Source organism: Haplochromis burtoni, unplaced genomic scaffold (assembly GCF_018398535.1).
Source record: "Haplochromis burtoni strain Fernald_Lab_line unplaced genomic scaffold, NCSU_Asbu1 Contig_636, whole genome shotgun sequence".
NCBI lineage: Eukaryota > Metazoa > Chordata > Actinopteri > Cichliformes > Cichlidae > Haplochromis > Haplochromis burtoni.
Genome location: NW_024582997.1, coordinates 158,552 through 172,439, shown reverse-complemented (window position 1 = coordinate 172,439; position 13,888 = coordinate 158,552). Strand labels below are relative to the sequence as shown.

Genomic DNA, 13,888 nt, shown 5'->3' with positions numbered 1-13,888 from the left:
GTTTTAGTACTAAAGACTGCCCAAAACAATTAATGGCTGCCCTCTGATACCCCTTGGGACCATCGCCAGGTCCATCACAGCTGACCCCTCGCACCCTGCTCACCACCTGACGGCACTCAGGTCAGTCTGGTCCCACACCTGCAGACTCACAAACAGCTTATTCACCTGGGCCATTCAAACTGTAAACAAACACTCCTCTTGTCTGTAATTAATTACTGATGTCTTACTTATTATATTTTTATTCCATGCACAGTCGGTGTGGAGCACCCACACTTGCAATGACAAAAAAGGCTATTCTATCATGGGTTCGCTGCGGTATCTCTGGTTTGTGTACGTTATTTACAGTAAACCGCTGAGCTTGTAGAGCTGTGAACAGCAGGGGGCGCTCCGTGAGAATTGGGTTAATCCACGAAGAAGAAGAAGACGAAAGCGACGAGAGAGGGAGGGAAAATTGTTTGGTCCAAAGCGCATGCGCATTGTGCCAACAGCCTGTTCACGCGGGTGTTCAGTGCTAGCTGGTTAGCTGCAGTAAAGTCGGTTAAACTCCGGCAAACTCAGACAGTCTTCGTGCAACCGTTGGTTTCAGGTAAAGCGTGGCAGTTTCCCATGAGCCCCGTTTGTTTCCGGGGTGAAAAAATAAGTTTGGCGCTGTTTTTTCCGCGGTTTAATCCGCCAACGAACCGCTGCTAGTTCGGATATAACACGAAGCTAACGTCAGCGTCAACGGAAGCTTTAAACGGCCCGGCTGCTCAGGTGAGTCCAAGTAATCGTGACGGCATACTTCCGAAACACAGACACCTGAGCTAGCTTAACTTTGACCCCGTTAGGTGCTGTTGTAGGAATGGATTGTTTACTGGCTCGCGGACCTTGGGGTCAGAGGTCAGCAGCGGGCTCTAGCTGCCACAGGGGGGAGTATTGAGCAGTAATCGAGTACGTTTCCTTTGACAGCTCAATCCTGGAGAGAGGAAGTACAGTACTACCTGTCTCACTGAGTTCCTCTTTGTTTAGGTCCTTCCTTGCTGAGCTGTAACGTCTAAGAGGAGGAGGAAGATGTCTCCGGCGTCAGAGGTTGAGGGCTCGGACGTAGGGGGGCGGGGCCAGGAGACTACGCTGTCCAAAGAAGACTGTCTGTGTCCCGTCTGCCTCGAGGTCTTCATGGAGCCCGTCACACTGCCCTGCACACACACCTTCTGCAAGGTAACACGCACACACAATGAGTGCGTGTAGCTCAGGTGTGTTAAGTTACCTGCACGACCAGCAGGTGTGTGCACAGACAGGTTAGGGGGTGTGCGTGCGTGTGTCGCAGTAGTCAGGACCTTTTTTGTGTGTGTGTTTCCATTTTGTCCTTGAATGACATCATCAGGCTTATTCATTTCCTGTGACTGAAGACGTGGTTTTAAATAAAGTGAATTATAACTGACCCGATGAGAGCTTCAGCTCCTTCTGCTTCAGTTCCACCAGTCACACACCTGCATTCTAACCTTAACAGGCCAACAGCAGCCAATTAAATGGCCAATCAGTGACTGGACTGATGGCGTTTAGCCTCCTGAGCTGATCTTCATGTCAGAGGTCAAAGGTCTGCTGGATGCCAGCACCTTCAGCCTGACCTCACACATTACAGTCATATGACTTCTCCTCAGGGCGCTCCGGCAGAACTGGGCCTGACTGTGTGTGTACCTGTGCAGGTGTGCTTCCTGGAGTCGGTGGATAAAGCCACGCTGTGCTGTCCCATGTGCAGGAAGAGGGTTTCCACCTGGGCTAGGTTACACAGCAGGAACAACACGCTAGTGAACGAAACACTGTGGAGGCGGATCCAAACCTGCTTCCCCCGACAGTGCGAGCATCGCCTCAGCGGGCAGGGTGAGGCCGAGGACCCCCACTCAGGTAACGCGGACACAAATCTTTGGCTCAAAACTGCAGTTTGTGAGGGGCAGCCAATCAGAAAAGGTACTGCTTTTGTAAAGGGTGAGGGGCAAACAGCATGTTTGACGGAAGCTCAGAAAAAGAAGGATTACTCTGAAATGTGAACTATGCAGAGCTGCTTTCTTATAGGTCAATGTGATGTTGAACCCTGTGTGTGTGTGTGTGTGTGTGTGTGCGCGCGCATGGGCAGCATTGGTGTGTTTCCGCAGAGTTAGTGAACCTGGAGAGCTGAGGCAAGAGTATGAGGACCAGATCACCAAAGTGAGTTCAAGACACACACAGTCTTTTGCTCTGGATGTGTGAGGATGTGCAGAAGCCTCAGTGTTACACAAGAACCCCAGGGACTTAATTTGGACTCCATAGAAATGAATGTAAAACCACTAATACGGCACACCTGGCTGTTTACAGGCATTGTGACGTCAAGGCTGCTCTAATGTGGGCCAAAGCTGATCAGTAAATATTTAGGGAACTGTAGGAAGTGAAGAGACGAATAATTACTGCTGATGAGCCGGGTCAGAGCTGGCGAAGTGGGCGCGTTGCTGCTGTGCAGGGCAGCAGGGGACGCTGATGAGGGACTACAGGTTTGATGGCGAGGAGATAAAACCCTGTGACTGTTCTACTTTTACAATTATTTTTTTAAATGTGTTTCGTAGCAGCTGTGAGTAGGGCTGCAGCTGCAATACACCCCATGCCCCCCTTTAGATTCACCCCTGTTTGCTTCCACATGTGATAGGATATCTGCCTTCAGTCTCAGTAAGGCTCTGCCTCTTTACGCTTGGTGGTATAAACAGACTCCGCCTCCACGTTAAACCCTGCCAGCATCATCGCTGCTGCTGTTGTGTTTTTGCGGTGTCAGCTTATGTGGTCAGACGTCTTATTCACAGGCTGCTCATAATGTTCATCCTTGGTAATAATATAAGTTATTAAGATGTGTCATTGTGTACCTTTGTTTATGAGTTTATGCTAATGTGTACTTTTACTTTACAATCTCTAATAAATGATCTAAATCACTGATAAAACTAATAAAACTTAAATACTTCAAATCTTGGTTCAAATGAGGAAAAACAAAATTAAATTTAGCAACTTAAGAAACGATCGTTCACCATAAATGCTGTTGTTGAGTGAAAGCTGACCGCTCAGCCATTGGTGGGCGTGACCATAACACATTTGTAGTTATTCTCACCTGTGACTGAAGCTCTCAGCCTGCAGTAGCACCCTCCAGTGGGTTAAACACATTTGTGTAATAAGAATCCACATTCTCCTGTGTGTGCGTCACTGACTTTCACATGTCAGTGCTCTCACTCTGATGTCTCGGCCTAAAGGTCTGAAAAGGTCCTGGAATTTCCTTATAATGTGCACGAGATCTGTTGTGATGATGGCCTTTGGTTTGTGTGTCATCTGACCCAAAGAGGATGCTGATTAGATACTGATGGGTGTAAGGGTCAGTCCGCATCGGACCTCCTGATGAACAGACTTTGGTCATTCAGGTAAATCTCAGGTGTGTCTGTCCTCTCTCAGCTGACCGAGGAGAAGCGGGAGCTGCAGGAGGAGGAGAGGAAGGCCAGTGAGGAGTACATCCAGAGGCTGCTGGCTGAGGAAGAGCAGCTGCTGCGGGATGAGAGGAAGAGGAGGGACGAAGACGAGCGGCTGGCCAGACTGCTCAGTGATCAGCTGGTCAGTGGTTGGTCCACACTGGGAGAGGCTTATAGATACAGATGCCTCACAGAAAATCCCCAATATTTGATTAAAAATCAGAAACTGAAGCGTCTCGGCTTGTTAACCAGTGATCAGTTGGTAGATTCTTTCTCTGAGGAAATTTATCACCCTCTCTTTCCCTCCTCGGCAGAACCCCCCTCCTCTCGAGGACAGGGGTCATGTTGCTGTGACACCACTGAAGAAGAAGAAGGCGGCCTCTGTGGGACACATCGAGAAGTAAGCGACCGTTTTAAAGATCAAGGTCATTGAGAAAGACTGGTTAGAGTCACATGACCTGGAGTGTGTCAAAGTAAACTTTATTGTCATCTCTGCTATATACAGTACAGTATATAGAGACGGCGAGGCTCCGGTTCCATTCAGTGCAAAAAAACAATAAAAATAGGAAGAGAAAGAAGGCTAAAAAGGATCAATAACAGTCTAACTTTACCATTTATAATTCAGATTTAAAGTGGCCTTGAAGTGACCAACGTAGCAGCTTTACAGTTTACAGCATGAGTGATTTAAAGTGATCAACATGAGCAGGAGTGTCCATAGAGCACCATCTGTATTTACAAAGGTAGCAGTATGTGGAGTGCAATAGACTCAGTTAGTGGTTTGTGAGGGTGTGTGTGGTGAGGGGGAGTGGGGCAGCTGGTAGTGAGGTCAGGAGTCTGATGGGAAAAAGCTGTCTCGCAGTCTGGAGGATCGGGCCCAGATGCTGCGATAGTGTCCGCCGGATGGGAGGAGGGAAAAGACTGTGAGGGGTCACGCATGATGCAGGAGGCCTTACTGATGCAGCGTTTGTGAAAGATGTCCTGTAGCAGAGGGAGAGATGTTCCGATGACCTCGGCAGCTGCTCTGACAATCCGTTGTAGCCGGCAGTTTCCAAACCAAATGGGGATGCAGCTCGTCAGCTCTGTGGTGTAGAACATGGTGAGGGTAGGAGGAGGGAGGCTGGCCCGCTTCAGGCGTCTCAGGAAGTGAAGGCGCTGCTGGCCCTTTTTGGTGATGGAGGTGGTGGTGGTGGCTTTTTGGTGTGAAGGAGCAAAAAGCTCTCCAGAGAGTGATCCGTACAGCAGAACGCTGCTGCAGGATTGCTCTCCCCCCGCTTCAGGACACCTACACCAGGAGATGCCGGACTAGAGCAGCGCAGATACTGAAGGACCCGTCCCATCCTGGCAACAAACTGTTCCAACTTCTGCAATCTGGTAGAAGGTTCCGCATCTTCCGGGCAAGGACAGAGAGACTCAAGAGGAGCTTCTATCCCCAAGCCATCCGTGCCCTAAACACACACACCCGCCCTCTCACATCATCTATAATTGACTGAGACAGGACTCTTCCAGACACTAAACCAAGGCACAATGTACATTTCAATTCCTTTAATTTTAAATATGTTTATATTGTCTATCCTGTAAAATAGTCAGATGTCTATTCATATTAATGTACAGAATTCACCTGCTTGCTGCTACTACTGCACATTCACCCAGTGTGTGTGTGTGTGTGTGTGTGTGTGTGTGTGTGTGTATATATGTTCTTACTCTTCCCCCCCCCCATTTCTTTGTACATGTCGAGGAGCGTGTCAGGCTATATTTCCCTGTGTGTTATACTTGTATAACTATGCATGTGACAAATAAAGAACCTTGAACTTTAACTTGGTGTTAGGGGTGCAGGTGAGGTCATCTGAGATGTGTACTCCCAGGAACTTGGTGCTGTTAACAGTCTCTAATGTGGAACCGTGGATGCTGAGTGGTGTGTGGGTGGAGCGAGTCTTCCTGAAGTCTCCTTGGTTTTGTCCACATTCAGCGACAGCTTGTTCTCACTCGTCTGGCTTCCCTAGTGGGGGGGAGAGGGTGGCTTTGTATGCATGTCTCACATTAGCATACAGTAGGCCAGTTGTCCTGTTTCTCCGTGTGGGACCACAAACAGTCCAGTGTGACATGGTTAGGGTCTCCACATATAATAATGAAGGCTTCGGGGTGTTGTGTCTGCAGTCTTGCTGTGTGTATTTCCTCATAGGCAGCTGCAGTCACGGTAGATCGGATGGTTGTTCTGAGCAGAGAGTTTGTCAATCTTGTTCTGTAGCGAGTTCACGTCGCCCACTGTCTCTGTCGGGATTGATGGTTCGAATCGCCTCCGGTGATCTGCTTTCCTCACTTTCAGCTTCGCTCCCGTCTCGTGGCCTCTGTAGCTTGGCCAGTATGCTGTGCCACATGCCGGTCTGTGCCTTTGTATTTAGTGCCAGCGGCTTTGACTTGGAATAGACAAAAGGCCGCCGTCGCTTCAGCGCCATCTTGAAAGTATGTGACATCAAACTGAAATTAAAATCGCTGAGCAGGAAGTGCCTCCTCAAACGTGGACAAACGACTCACTGTGTCGGGAACGCCATCTGTATGACCTCACACATCTCTATTTGTTGTTTCAGGTTCCTGTGCCCCCGAGTGGCTCCACCCAGCTCCACCATTAGCTCCGCTTCCAGCCTTGTGTCCAACAAGGTGAGTTTGAACTTCTGTTCAATTCAGTGTTATTTATATAACACCAAATTACAACAGCCTTTCTGTTTCAGGAGAACATCCTTGTTTCAGAGGCAGCGCTACCGGCAGAACAAAGACCACCTCAGCTGGATTATTATGGGCCTGAGGCTGAGCTCCGCCCACCCGAGGAGGTGGCCAAGCATCAGCCAGGGAGTCAGGCAATCAGAGACGGAGGATGTTCATCAGTGAAGAGGAAGAGCTCGGAGCTGGAGGCCACAGAGGAGGTGACAGCAGACACCAAGCAAGTCTCTGCCCATTTCCTTGGCTCCTCTTCCTTCTCCTTGCTGGAGGCGGCCGAACAGGAGCTACAGGAGAGGAGGAGGCAGGAGGAGGAGGACAGACGGCTCGCTTTCATCCTACAGAAGCAGCTCGACCAGGAGGAGAAACGGCGTGCCACTGACAGAAGCAAAGGTTCCACAGACGCCTACCAGCTCCGCCCACACCGACGAGCCGAGGAAGAGGAGGGCTGCGCTTCCATCATGCCAGGAAGACCCTGCAGGAGAACGCCAAAGAACTGTACCGCCAAGCCCTCTGCCTCCTCCTCCTCCTCCTGCTCAGGGAAGGGGAGCAAACAGACTCTTTTGACTGAGATGTTCTTCAGCAGCTGAGGTGTCCTCTGCCTGCTCCTCCTCCCCTTCCTGCAGGAGCATGAATAAATTGAGCTGTCAACCTGAGCGCTGTTGTTACTTTAAAACACAGAAGACCAGAAGTTTGTGGACACGCCGCTGCCTCTTACCTGTGAGTCGTCATGGTGAGCACACGGCGGTCCACAGATGTGATGGCAGTGACCGTCCACTGGGGAATTGTGAACAGAGTTCATGTGTTTTACTTTGAAAAGTTCTGCTGGAGGATGACTTCATGCCTCTGCACGTCATTCAGCTGGAATGCTTCTTTCTCACTGGTGGAAGCGCTGGCGAGGACTCAGTGCCGTCAGGTTATTTTTACCCATTTGCCAGATGACACCGACTCACCATTATATTTCCAGCCCCAGCTTCTGTGACTCCGCCCAGAGCCCGTCCACGTCTGGTTAACGTGTTGATGATTGGTCAGGTGGTGTGTGAATGTGTCTCCTTAGTGTTGTTGCTGATGTCACTGGTGTCACATGATAGAATGTGAGGAATTGTGGGATACGCTGCATGCTGACTGCAGTGGGTCATGTGACGCTACATCTGATTTATTTTTATGGTTTGAATGTTGAAAGTGGGAGTTTCTATTTGTCTCAGGGTCACCTGAATGCAGCACTCACCTGGTTAAGCGGCACATGGCCACAGTAGGAGGGGTTAAAGAGGCTGCCATGTCAACCTGTTTGTCATTTGTTTTTCTGAGAAATAAACCATCACCATCATCGTTTCCTGTTTTCTGACACTAACGAATGAGCAACTCCCCATTCACTATTTTGCCCAAAGGAGCATCAGTGGAGCCTCTCTATGACATCACGTGTGTCTCACAGTAGAGTTAATTCTATGTAGATCTGCACATACAGCTGTGTGTGTGTGTGTGTGTACGTGTGTGTGAGAGAGACATATTAAACACTGACGTTAAATACATGAATAAACGAAAACCGTGTGAAACGATCCAGCAGTCAGAGCGAGGACTGTGGGTCTGCTGGCTGCTCCCACAGGTGAGCCACAGGTAGAAGAATAAAGAATCCAGGTAAACGTTAGACATTACAAAGTGACTGAGGTACTGTGCCCTGATTGGCTGGAAAAGCAGAGAAACACAGATCACACTTCAGCTTGTAAAACTTTTGAACCCTTTAGATGGTTTTGCTACGCAGATGATATCCAAATGTACCTTCCTCTAAATTTGGATGTCCCGTCCACATTCTTGCCTTTGTTTGAATGTCTGCAGGTGGTTAAAAGACTGGCTATCCCAGAATTCTCTTATCTTAAATGAAAGCAAAACAGAAATTATTGTTTTGATAGCTGCGTTTCCCTGGGCCAGCTAACTGATACAATGGGTTCTTTCGCCAACCACCTTTCTCATTCTGCCAGTAACCTCGGCGTGCTCATGGATAGTTCTTTTAAATTAAAGAAGCAAGCATCCACTGTGCAAAAAAAAAAGCTTTTATCAATTAGGCCGGCTCGAGCCCTGGCTCGGACAGTCTGTCGTGTCCTTGGGCAAGACACTTCACCCGTTGCTTACTGGTGGTGGTCAGAGGGGCCGGTGGCGCCAGTGTCCGGCAGCCTCGCCTCTGTCAGTGCGCCCCAGGGTGGCTGTGGCTACAATGTAGCTTGCCATCGCCAATGTGTGGATGACTGGATGTGTAAAGCGCTTTGGGGTCCTTAGGGACTAAGCAAAGCACTATACAAATACAGGCCATTTACCATTTAACCAGCACCAGAATGCATGAGCAGATCACCCCTGTCCTCGCTAAACTACACTGGCTTCCCATCAAATATCGCATTAATTTCAAACTGCTGCTCACTTTTAAAATTCTAAATAACCTGGCCCCTAGCTACCTAACTGATCTGCTTGATCTGTACAACCCAAAGAGAGCACTAAGATCCTCCAGCCAACTGCTCCTAATGTAATCAGTGGTCTCGTTTAAAAACCAGAGGTGACCGTGCTTTTGCCATCGCTGCCCCTGGACTCTGGAAAAATCTCCCAGTGGAAATCTGTCCATCGGAATCAATTCAGTCGTTCAAATCCCGTTTGAAAACACACTTGTTCAACTTAGCTTTTGAAAACAATTAGTGTGACTTTCATTCGGCCTGCACTACACCATGTAAATGCAATTTTAAGTATAATTGTACTATTTGTTCTGCCCGCATTGCAGTTTTATCGTGAAGCACTTTGATGTACACTGGTCTTTTAAATGTGCTATATAAATAAACTTTGACTTGACATGACCTCAGACTGAGGAACAGAAAGCATCAGCAGGTCAGAGACTCGGGGTCAGAAACCAGGTCACTGCGTATGGTCTAACAGGAAGTTACATCGCCACACGGCTTTCTGCGTTCCCTGCGGTCATGTGACCTTGGTAACTGATGTCAACATCCCCAAGGAGTCATGGTTTCCGCTGTGTGACCTAATGAGCTCCACGAGAAAATGTGAGGAAGTCGACCACATCAGGCCTGATTGATGAGGATGCTTCAACGCGGGCGCCTCGGCTCGCCATTTAGGTTCCTCGGACTGCGACTCAAAAACTCCAGAGGAGACGCTGCTGTGGACCAAAGTTGACTCTAGTTCATCAGAAGAGGATGTTTTTGTATCTTACCTGTTTAAGCTTTAAAGTTTGTAGCATTAGGGGCGTGGCCTCTTTGACGTACAGGCGGCACAGAAACTGATGTCTCACTGAGATTTTTCTTTTTCACTCACATGAGCTCGGGCGCTCGCTCTGGAGTATTTAGTGTGAGCTCGCCTGTCCACTGTGGGCTGAGAACCAGCTGCTGTCTGTACCCACACACATGGGATGAATGAGTATACGTATCTAGTAACCTGCATACGTCTCATCATTCTCACATTCCTGCTCTTATATTTGGTTGTTTCTTGCATTTTGCAGCTGTTGCTTGTGAAGCTGGCACACAAGAATTTCACTCACATGTGCTGTGACAATAAAACTCTTTGATTTGATTACAGAGAAAAGCAGCAGAAACATCTGAGCTGAACAGGCACTGATTTGATCTTTGAGTGGCCTGTGACCTCTGACCTCCTGACTGTTAGGAGGTCTTTCTCAGTCCAGCCTCTGGAGCTGTGAACTTAGTTCTGTCTACAAATGCACCAAAACCTCCAAATAATTACCTTCTAATATATCGTGTCTTTCAAGGCCTCGATGTAATCGGGACCAGTCATGTTCTACCTTTATGCCGTCCGGCTGACCAGTCACGATCAGTGGTGACAGAATCGACTAATAGGAATCCACCCTGAAAAACCTCCCTCCTCGTGTTGAGCTACAGAAGCAGAATCACCAGCTGCTGCGTCGCATCATGTGTGTGTTTGTAGGTCTGATTTCATCCTGTTTATTTCTGTTTTTCCAGTTTGATACCAAGCCGGTCCTGTTGAGGGTAAGTTTCCATCTTTTGTACTTCCTGAATGCGTAATAGCGGGAGGCGTGTCCTGGTGCATGTGCTGATAGATATTTGTGGTTGTTCCTCAGAGTCTGAAGTGGATCATCAGTCAGCCTTCCCGGTGAGTCGACTTCTGCTATTATTAATAGAAACATATTACTGTTGCTCAAAGTCTGTGTACTGTCACAGATTTAAAAAATCATCTTACTAAATAAACTAAAAACTGAGAAATTATATTTGTAAATGGGTTTAATAATTTCAACATATAAGTGCAAATAGAAGGAGCCTTTATTCATGCTTTTACTTTGATGAGATTGGACCTGAATGATACATGATCACACAGTTTTGTAATTATATTATTATTTAGTGATTTAAACACTCGAGGATTGAAGAATGAGTGATTATTAATCTGTATGATTGAATCAATGTTTTTATTTAAACAGGTTTGTATTATTAATAATGATTATTCAATGAATTCAGACTCGACTCAGACTATGACTTTACTGATATTGACAGAAATATGAATGTGATTATTTCAATGACATTTCAAGGATGATTTTGTAAGTTTATAAATAAGTTTTTAAAGAACCAGATTAAACGAGTCACATCACAGCATAATTAGAGGAATCCAATAACAGGAATCTGAAACGAGGACTCATTTTACAGGAACCCGATCACAAAGTCAAATTACAGGAGTCATATTGAAAGAGATTATAGAACCAGATTATATGGGTCAAATTACAGGAGGCATATTACGGCAAATTACAGGCGCTGGAATACAGGGTCAGACTAGAGTCAGAGTATAGGAGCAAGATTACAAAAAACAGATTACAGGAATCAGATTAGAGCAGCGGTTCCCAAACTTTGTTTGCTGGGCCCCCCTTTGTTTTACAAGGAAAATGTTCGCGCTCCCCCCCTCCCGCGTGCGCACAAGCACACACACATCCTCCAACCACACACGCACACATTTTGCTCCATTGCGGTTTATTTCACACCTCAAACATTTTGTAAACAATTAAGCAAATACAAGTAAACAGCAATAAATTACAGGTAGTAATAAAATAAACTCTTTTACGCTGCGTCCGCACCTACACGGGTGTTTTTCAACACGCAGCTGTTTCGTCCACCTAAACGGCGTTTCGAATCACCGAAAAGTGAGATTTTTTAAAACTCAGTTTTTGCGTTTACGTGTGGACAAGGAATACAGAGTTCGTCAAGCAACGTCAAAGGTATGTGCCTTTTTCACGTCACGCTGTGGCCACGTTATTGTTTACATGAGATGAATCACAGAATGGCAGATAGAGACGAAATACTGTTAATCTGACTGTCTGCAGGTTTTACACACAGTTACTGTCCCTCCATTTACAAAGGCAGAGGCGTCACGGTGTCATTATTTTACATGCAGTTGGTTTTTTCCTGTGTAATAATGTTCAACATTGCATCAATATATTTTTCAAAAATGCCTCTCTGTGCAAAATGGGTTCAAAAACATAAACAGCTGTGGGATCCTGTTAGTCTGTGACAGAGGGAACAAATCGTGGCAGGATCAGCCTGATGTTATTTGCATCCTGCTGTAACTTTACTGTATAAAGAGCTAACATCTCCAACATGTCAGGAGTAGTTAGTCATTACAACAAGTGTTTGTGAACTAAAAATCAAGAATGTGGGATCCTGTTTGTCCGTGATTTGGAGAACCCAGGGAAAACCAACCCTGCAGGGAGACCTACCTCAGCACTTGTGCAGGTGAAGCCAAAGGGCAGATTTGCTTCATCATATTTTCTAGTCTTTGGCTTAGAATGAAGTTGGTTTGGAAACATATTCAGCGATGCTTCAGCGATGCTTCAGCTCCTGCTTTGCGTTTCTGTGGCCGCCCCGTGCTAGCAGTGTCCAAGCGTTGTTTTTTTTCCACCCCTTTTCATACCGCGCCCCCCCTGCAATGGCTCTGCACCCCCCCTGGGGGGTAGCCCCATACTTTGGGAAGGTCTGGATTAGAGTAACCACACTACCAAGATTACAGAGTCATATTAGAAGAGTCAGATAATGCGATTAAAATTACAGGAGTCGGATGTTAGATATTTGGTTTACAAGAAATGATAATACTATGAAGGATGTGTTTTTACCTTCAGAGACTCGACGGTTAATCTCATGACTGTTTTCATGTTTAGTTTCTATAAAAATCTAGATGTGCGTATCAAGGTGTCTGCGATGTGTGGGCGTGTCTCTAGTTCCCATGGCGATTGTCTGCATACTGTGCAACATCCTGCTACTGGTTCCTGAGCTGAAGATCCAGTTCCTGTTGGACGGTCATGTGACTAGAGAGGCTACCTGGGCCACAGGACTGTGGGGCTCTGGCTTCCTGGTGAGTGTGTGTGCATACATGGACTGGTTCTTATACTTTATATACATGTACTACTTTAACATGCCATCCATGTGTGTTTGTGTATGTGACCTTCAGATCAGTAGGCCAAAGTAGGGATTCTACATATCGCCTTACTTTGGACCTTTCATCTCTTCCTCAAAGTTAAATAAGGTCAGCTTTTATAAAATGTCTGTTGTCTTTGAAACTAAGCTTCAAACTCTGGTGCCTTCACATCTAGGAAACGATTGGGGTCAACCTGAAACAAAGGCAGATGTGAAATGTAAAAGTGAGATCAGAGGTCAAGTGTGACATGATATTTAGATGCAAAATATGATGTGATAGTCACAATCACATAGTACGATTAAAAAGAACAAAGTAAACAACATGAGGAATATACAGAATATAATATTATTCCCTCAAAAGTAACTACTGCGCAGAGCTGCCGTAACAGAAGTCTGTAGACTGCTTATTCTTCTTTAGACTCTTTCTCCAATCTTTCTTCCTGAGTTAACTTAAGTAATGACTTTCTCCAAAACATCAGTGTGTCTACTACACCTCAATCCTACGAGACTAGGGATGGGTATTGATTTTCACGATTCCAATTCCAGTTTCAATTCTGTTTAACAATTCGATTCTTTATTGATTATTTTTAAAAAGGAGAACACTAAGGTCGATTAGCTTAGAACTTTGTTTTATATCTTCTCTTTGAACAAGATAGAAATTTAGGAGCAACATGGCCTTACAAACCCAACAGTGAGATCTTAAGAGATCCACAGCCTACGGCTCTTCAATGGGGTGTCACAGGGTCCCCAGGAAAAAAACTGTAAATGTAAAATAATAAAATAAATATTCTTCTGTAGCAATAACAAAGTATAACATTAATTATTCTGTAGCAATTACACAAGAATATCCAGTAATGTCCCTGCCTACAATTAAACACATTCACTTACTGAAAATCATCTGCTGTGGCAAATGGGTGCAAGCCTTTGACCACAAACTGAGTCACTGCTCGGTGACATTCGTCTATCCTGGCCTGAAAGGAGACGCTGCCGGTAGACTGCAGCGAGAGCTGCCAGCATCTGAGCCAGACTCTGTCTCATCAGGGTCACTAAATGCACAGTGATGGCAGCTTTGTAATAAGGCAGATCGTGCTAACATAATATGCACTGTTAGTTGATTATTTACCTGCCGCATTAACGGGAGAGGACGTGCAAACGTTACCGCTGCTGCTGGGTTGAGATTCACGAGTCCGGAGTGGAATTAAAAACACGACATTCATTTAAGGTCATCGCGTGTTTTGTGAGCAAATGCTTTTGCATATTCGTAGTGTTTCCTCCCTTAAACATCTACTTTGCAAGTATTGCAAGTTG

General features: G+C 46.2%; 2 protein-coding genes across 5 annotated transcripts in view; both read left to right on the top strand.

The window, feature by feature from the left end:
• The first annotated feature begins 449 nt into the window (after nucleotides 1-449).
• Nucleotides 450-7,494, top strand: rnf168 (ring finger protein 168). Its single transcript, XM_005949043.3, has 8 exons — nucleotides 450-753; nucleotides 1,009-1,197; nucleotides 1,686-1,884; nucleotides 2,114-2,184; nucleotides 3,442-3,597; nucleotides 3,770-3,855; nucleotides 6,041-6,110; nucleotides 6,182-7,494. The coding sequence occupies exons 2-8, from the start codon at nucleotides 1,051-1,053 to the stop codon at nucleotides 6,755-6,757; spliced, it is 1,305 nt and encodes a 434-aa protein (XP_005949105.1). The 5' UTR covers nucleotides 450-753; nucleotides 1,009-1,050; the 3' UTR covers nucleotides 6,758-7,494.
• Nucleotides 7,495-8,392: 898 nt separating this feature from the next.
• The window catches only part of LOC102302335 (transmembrane 4 L6 family member 5), a 22,593-nt gene continuing 17,097 nt past the window's right edge, over nucleotides 8,393-13,888 (top strand). Inside the window, exons 1-3 of one of the 4 annotated variants that reach the window (XM_005949040.3) lie at nucleotides 8,393-10,156; nucleotides 10,249-10,280; nucleotides 12,325-12,518. In XM_005949040.3, coding sequence (XP_005949102.1) covers nucleotides 12,342-12,518 — 177 coding nt within the window. In that variant the 5' untranslated portion in view covers nucleotides 8,393-10,156; nucleotides 10,249-10,280; nucleotides 12,325-12,341. Of the gene's footprint in view, nucleotides 10,281-12,057; nucleotides 12,519-13,888 lie in introns of those variants that run through there. The other 3 variants (XM_005949041.3, XM_005949042.3, XM_014329850.2) reach the window with 3 other exon arrangements.

Coding starts and splice junctions, on each gene's coding strand:
- rnf168 (XM_005949043.3), top strand. CDS start 1,051: ATGTCTCCGGCGTCAGAGGTTGAGGGCTCGGACGTAGGGGGGCGGGGC. Junction 1,198..1,685: donor GCACACACACCTTCTGCAAG/GTAACACGCACA, acceptor GTACCTGTGCAG/GTGTGCTTCCTGGAGTCGGT. Junction 3,856..6,040: donor TCTGTGGGACACATCGAGAA/GTAAGCGACCGT, acceptor TTGTTGTTTCAG/GTTCCTGTGCCCCCGAGTGG.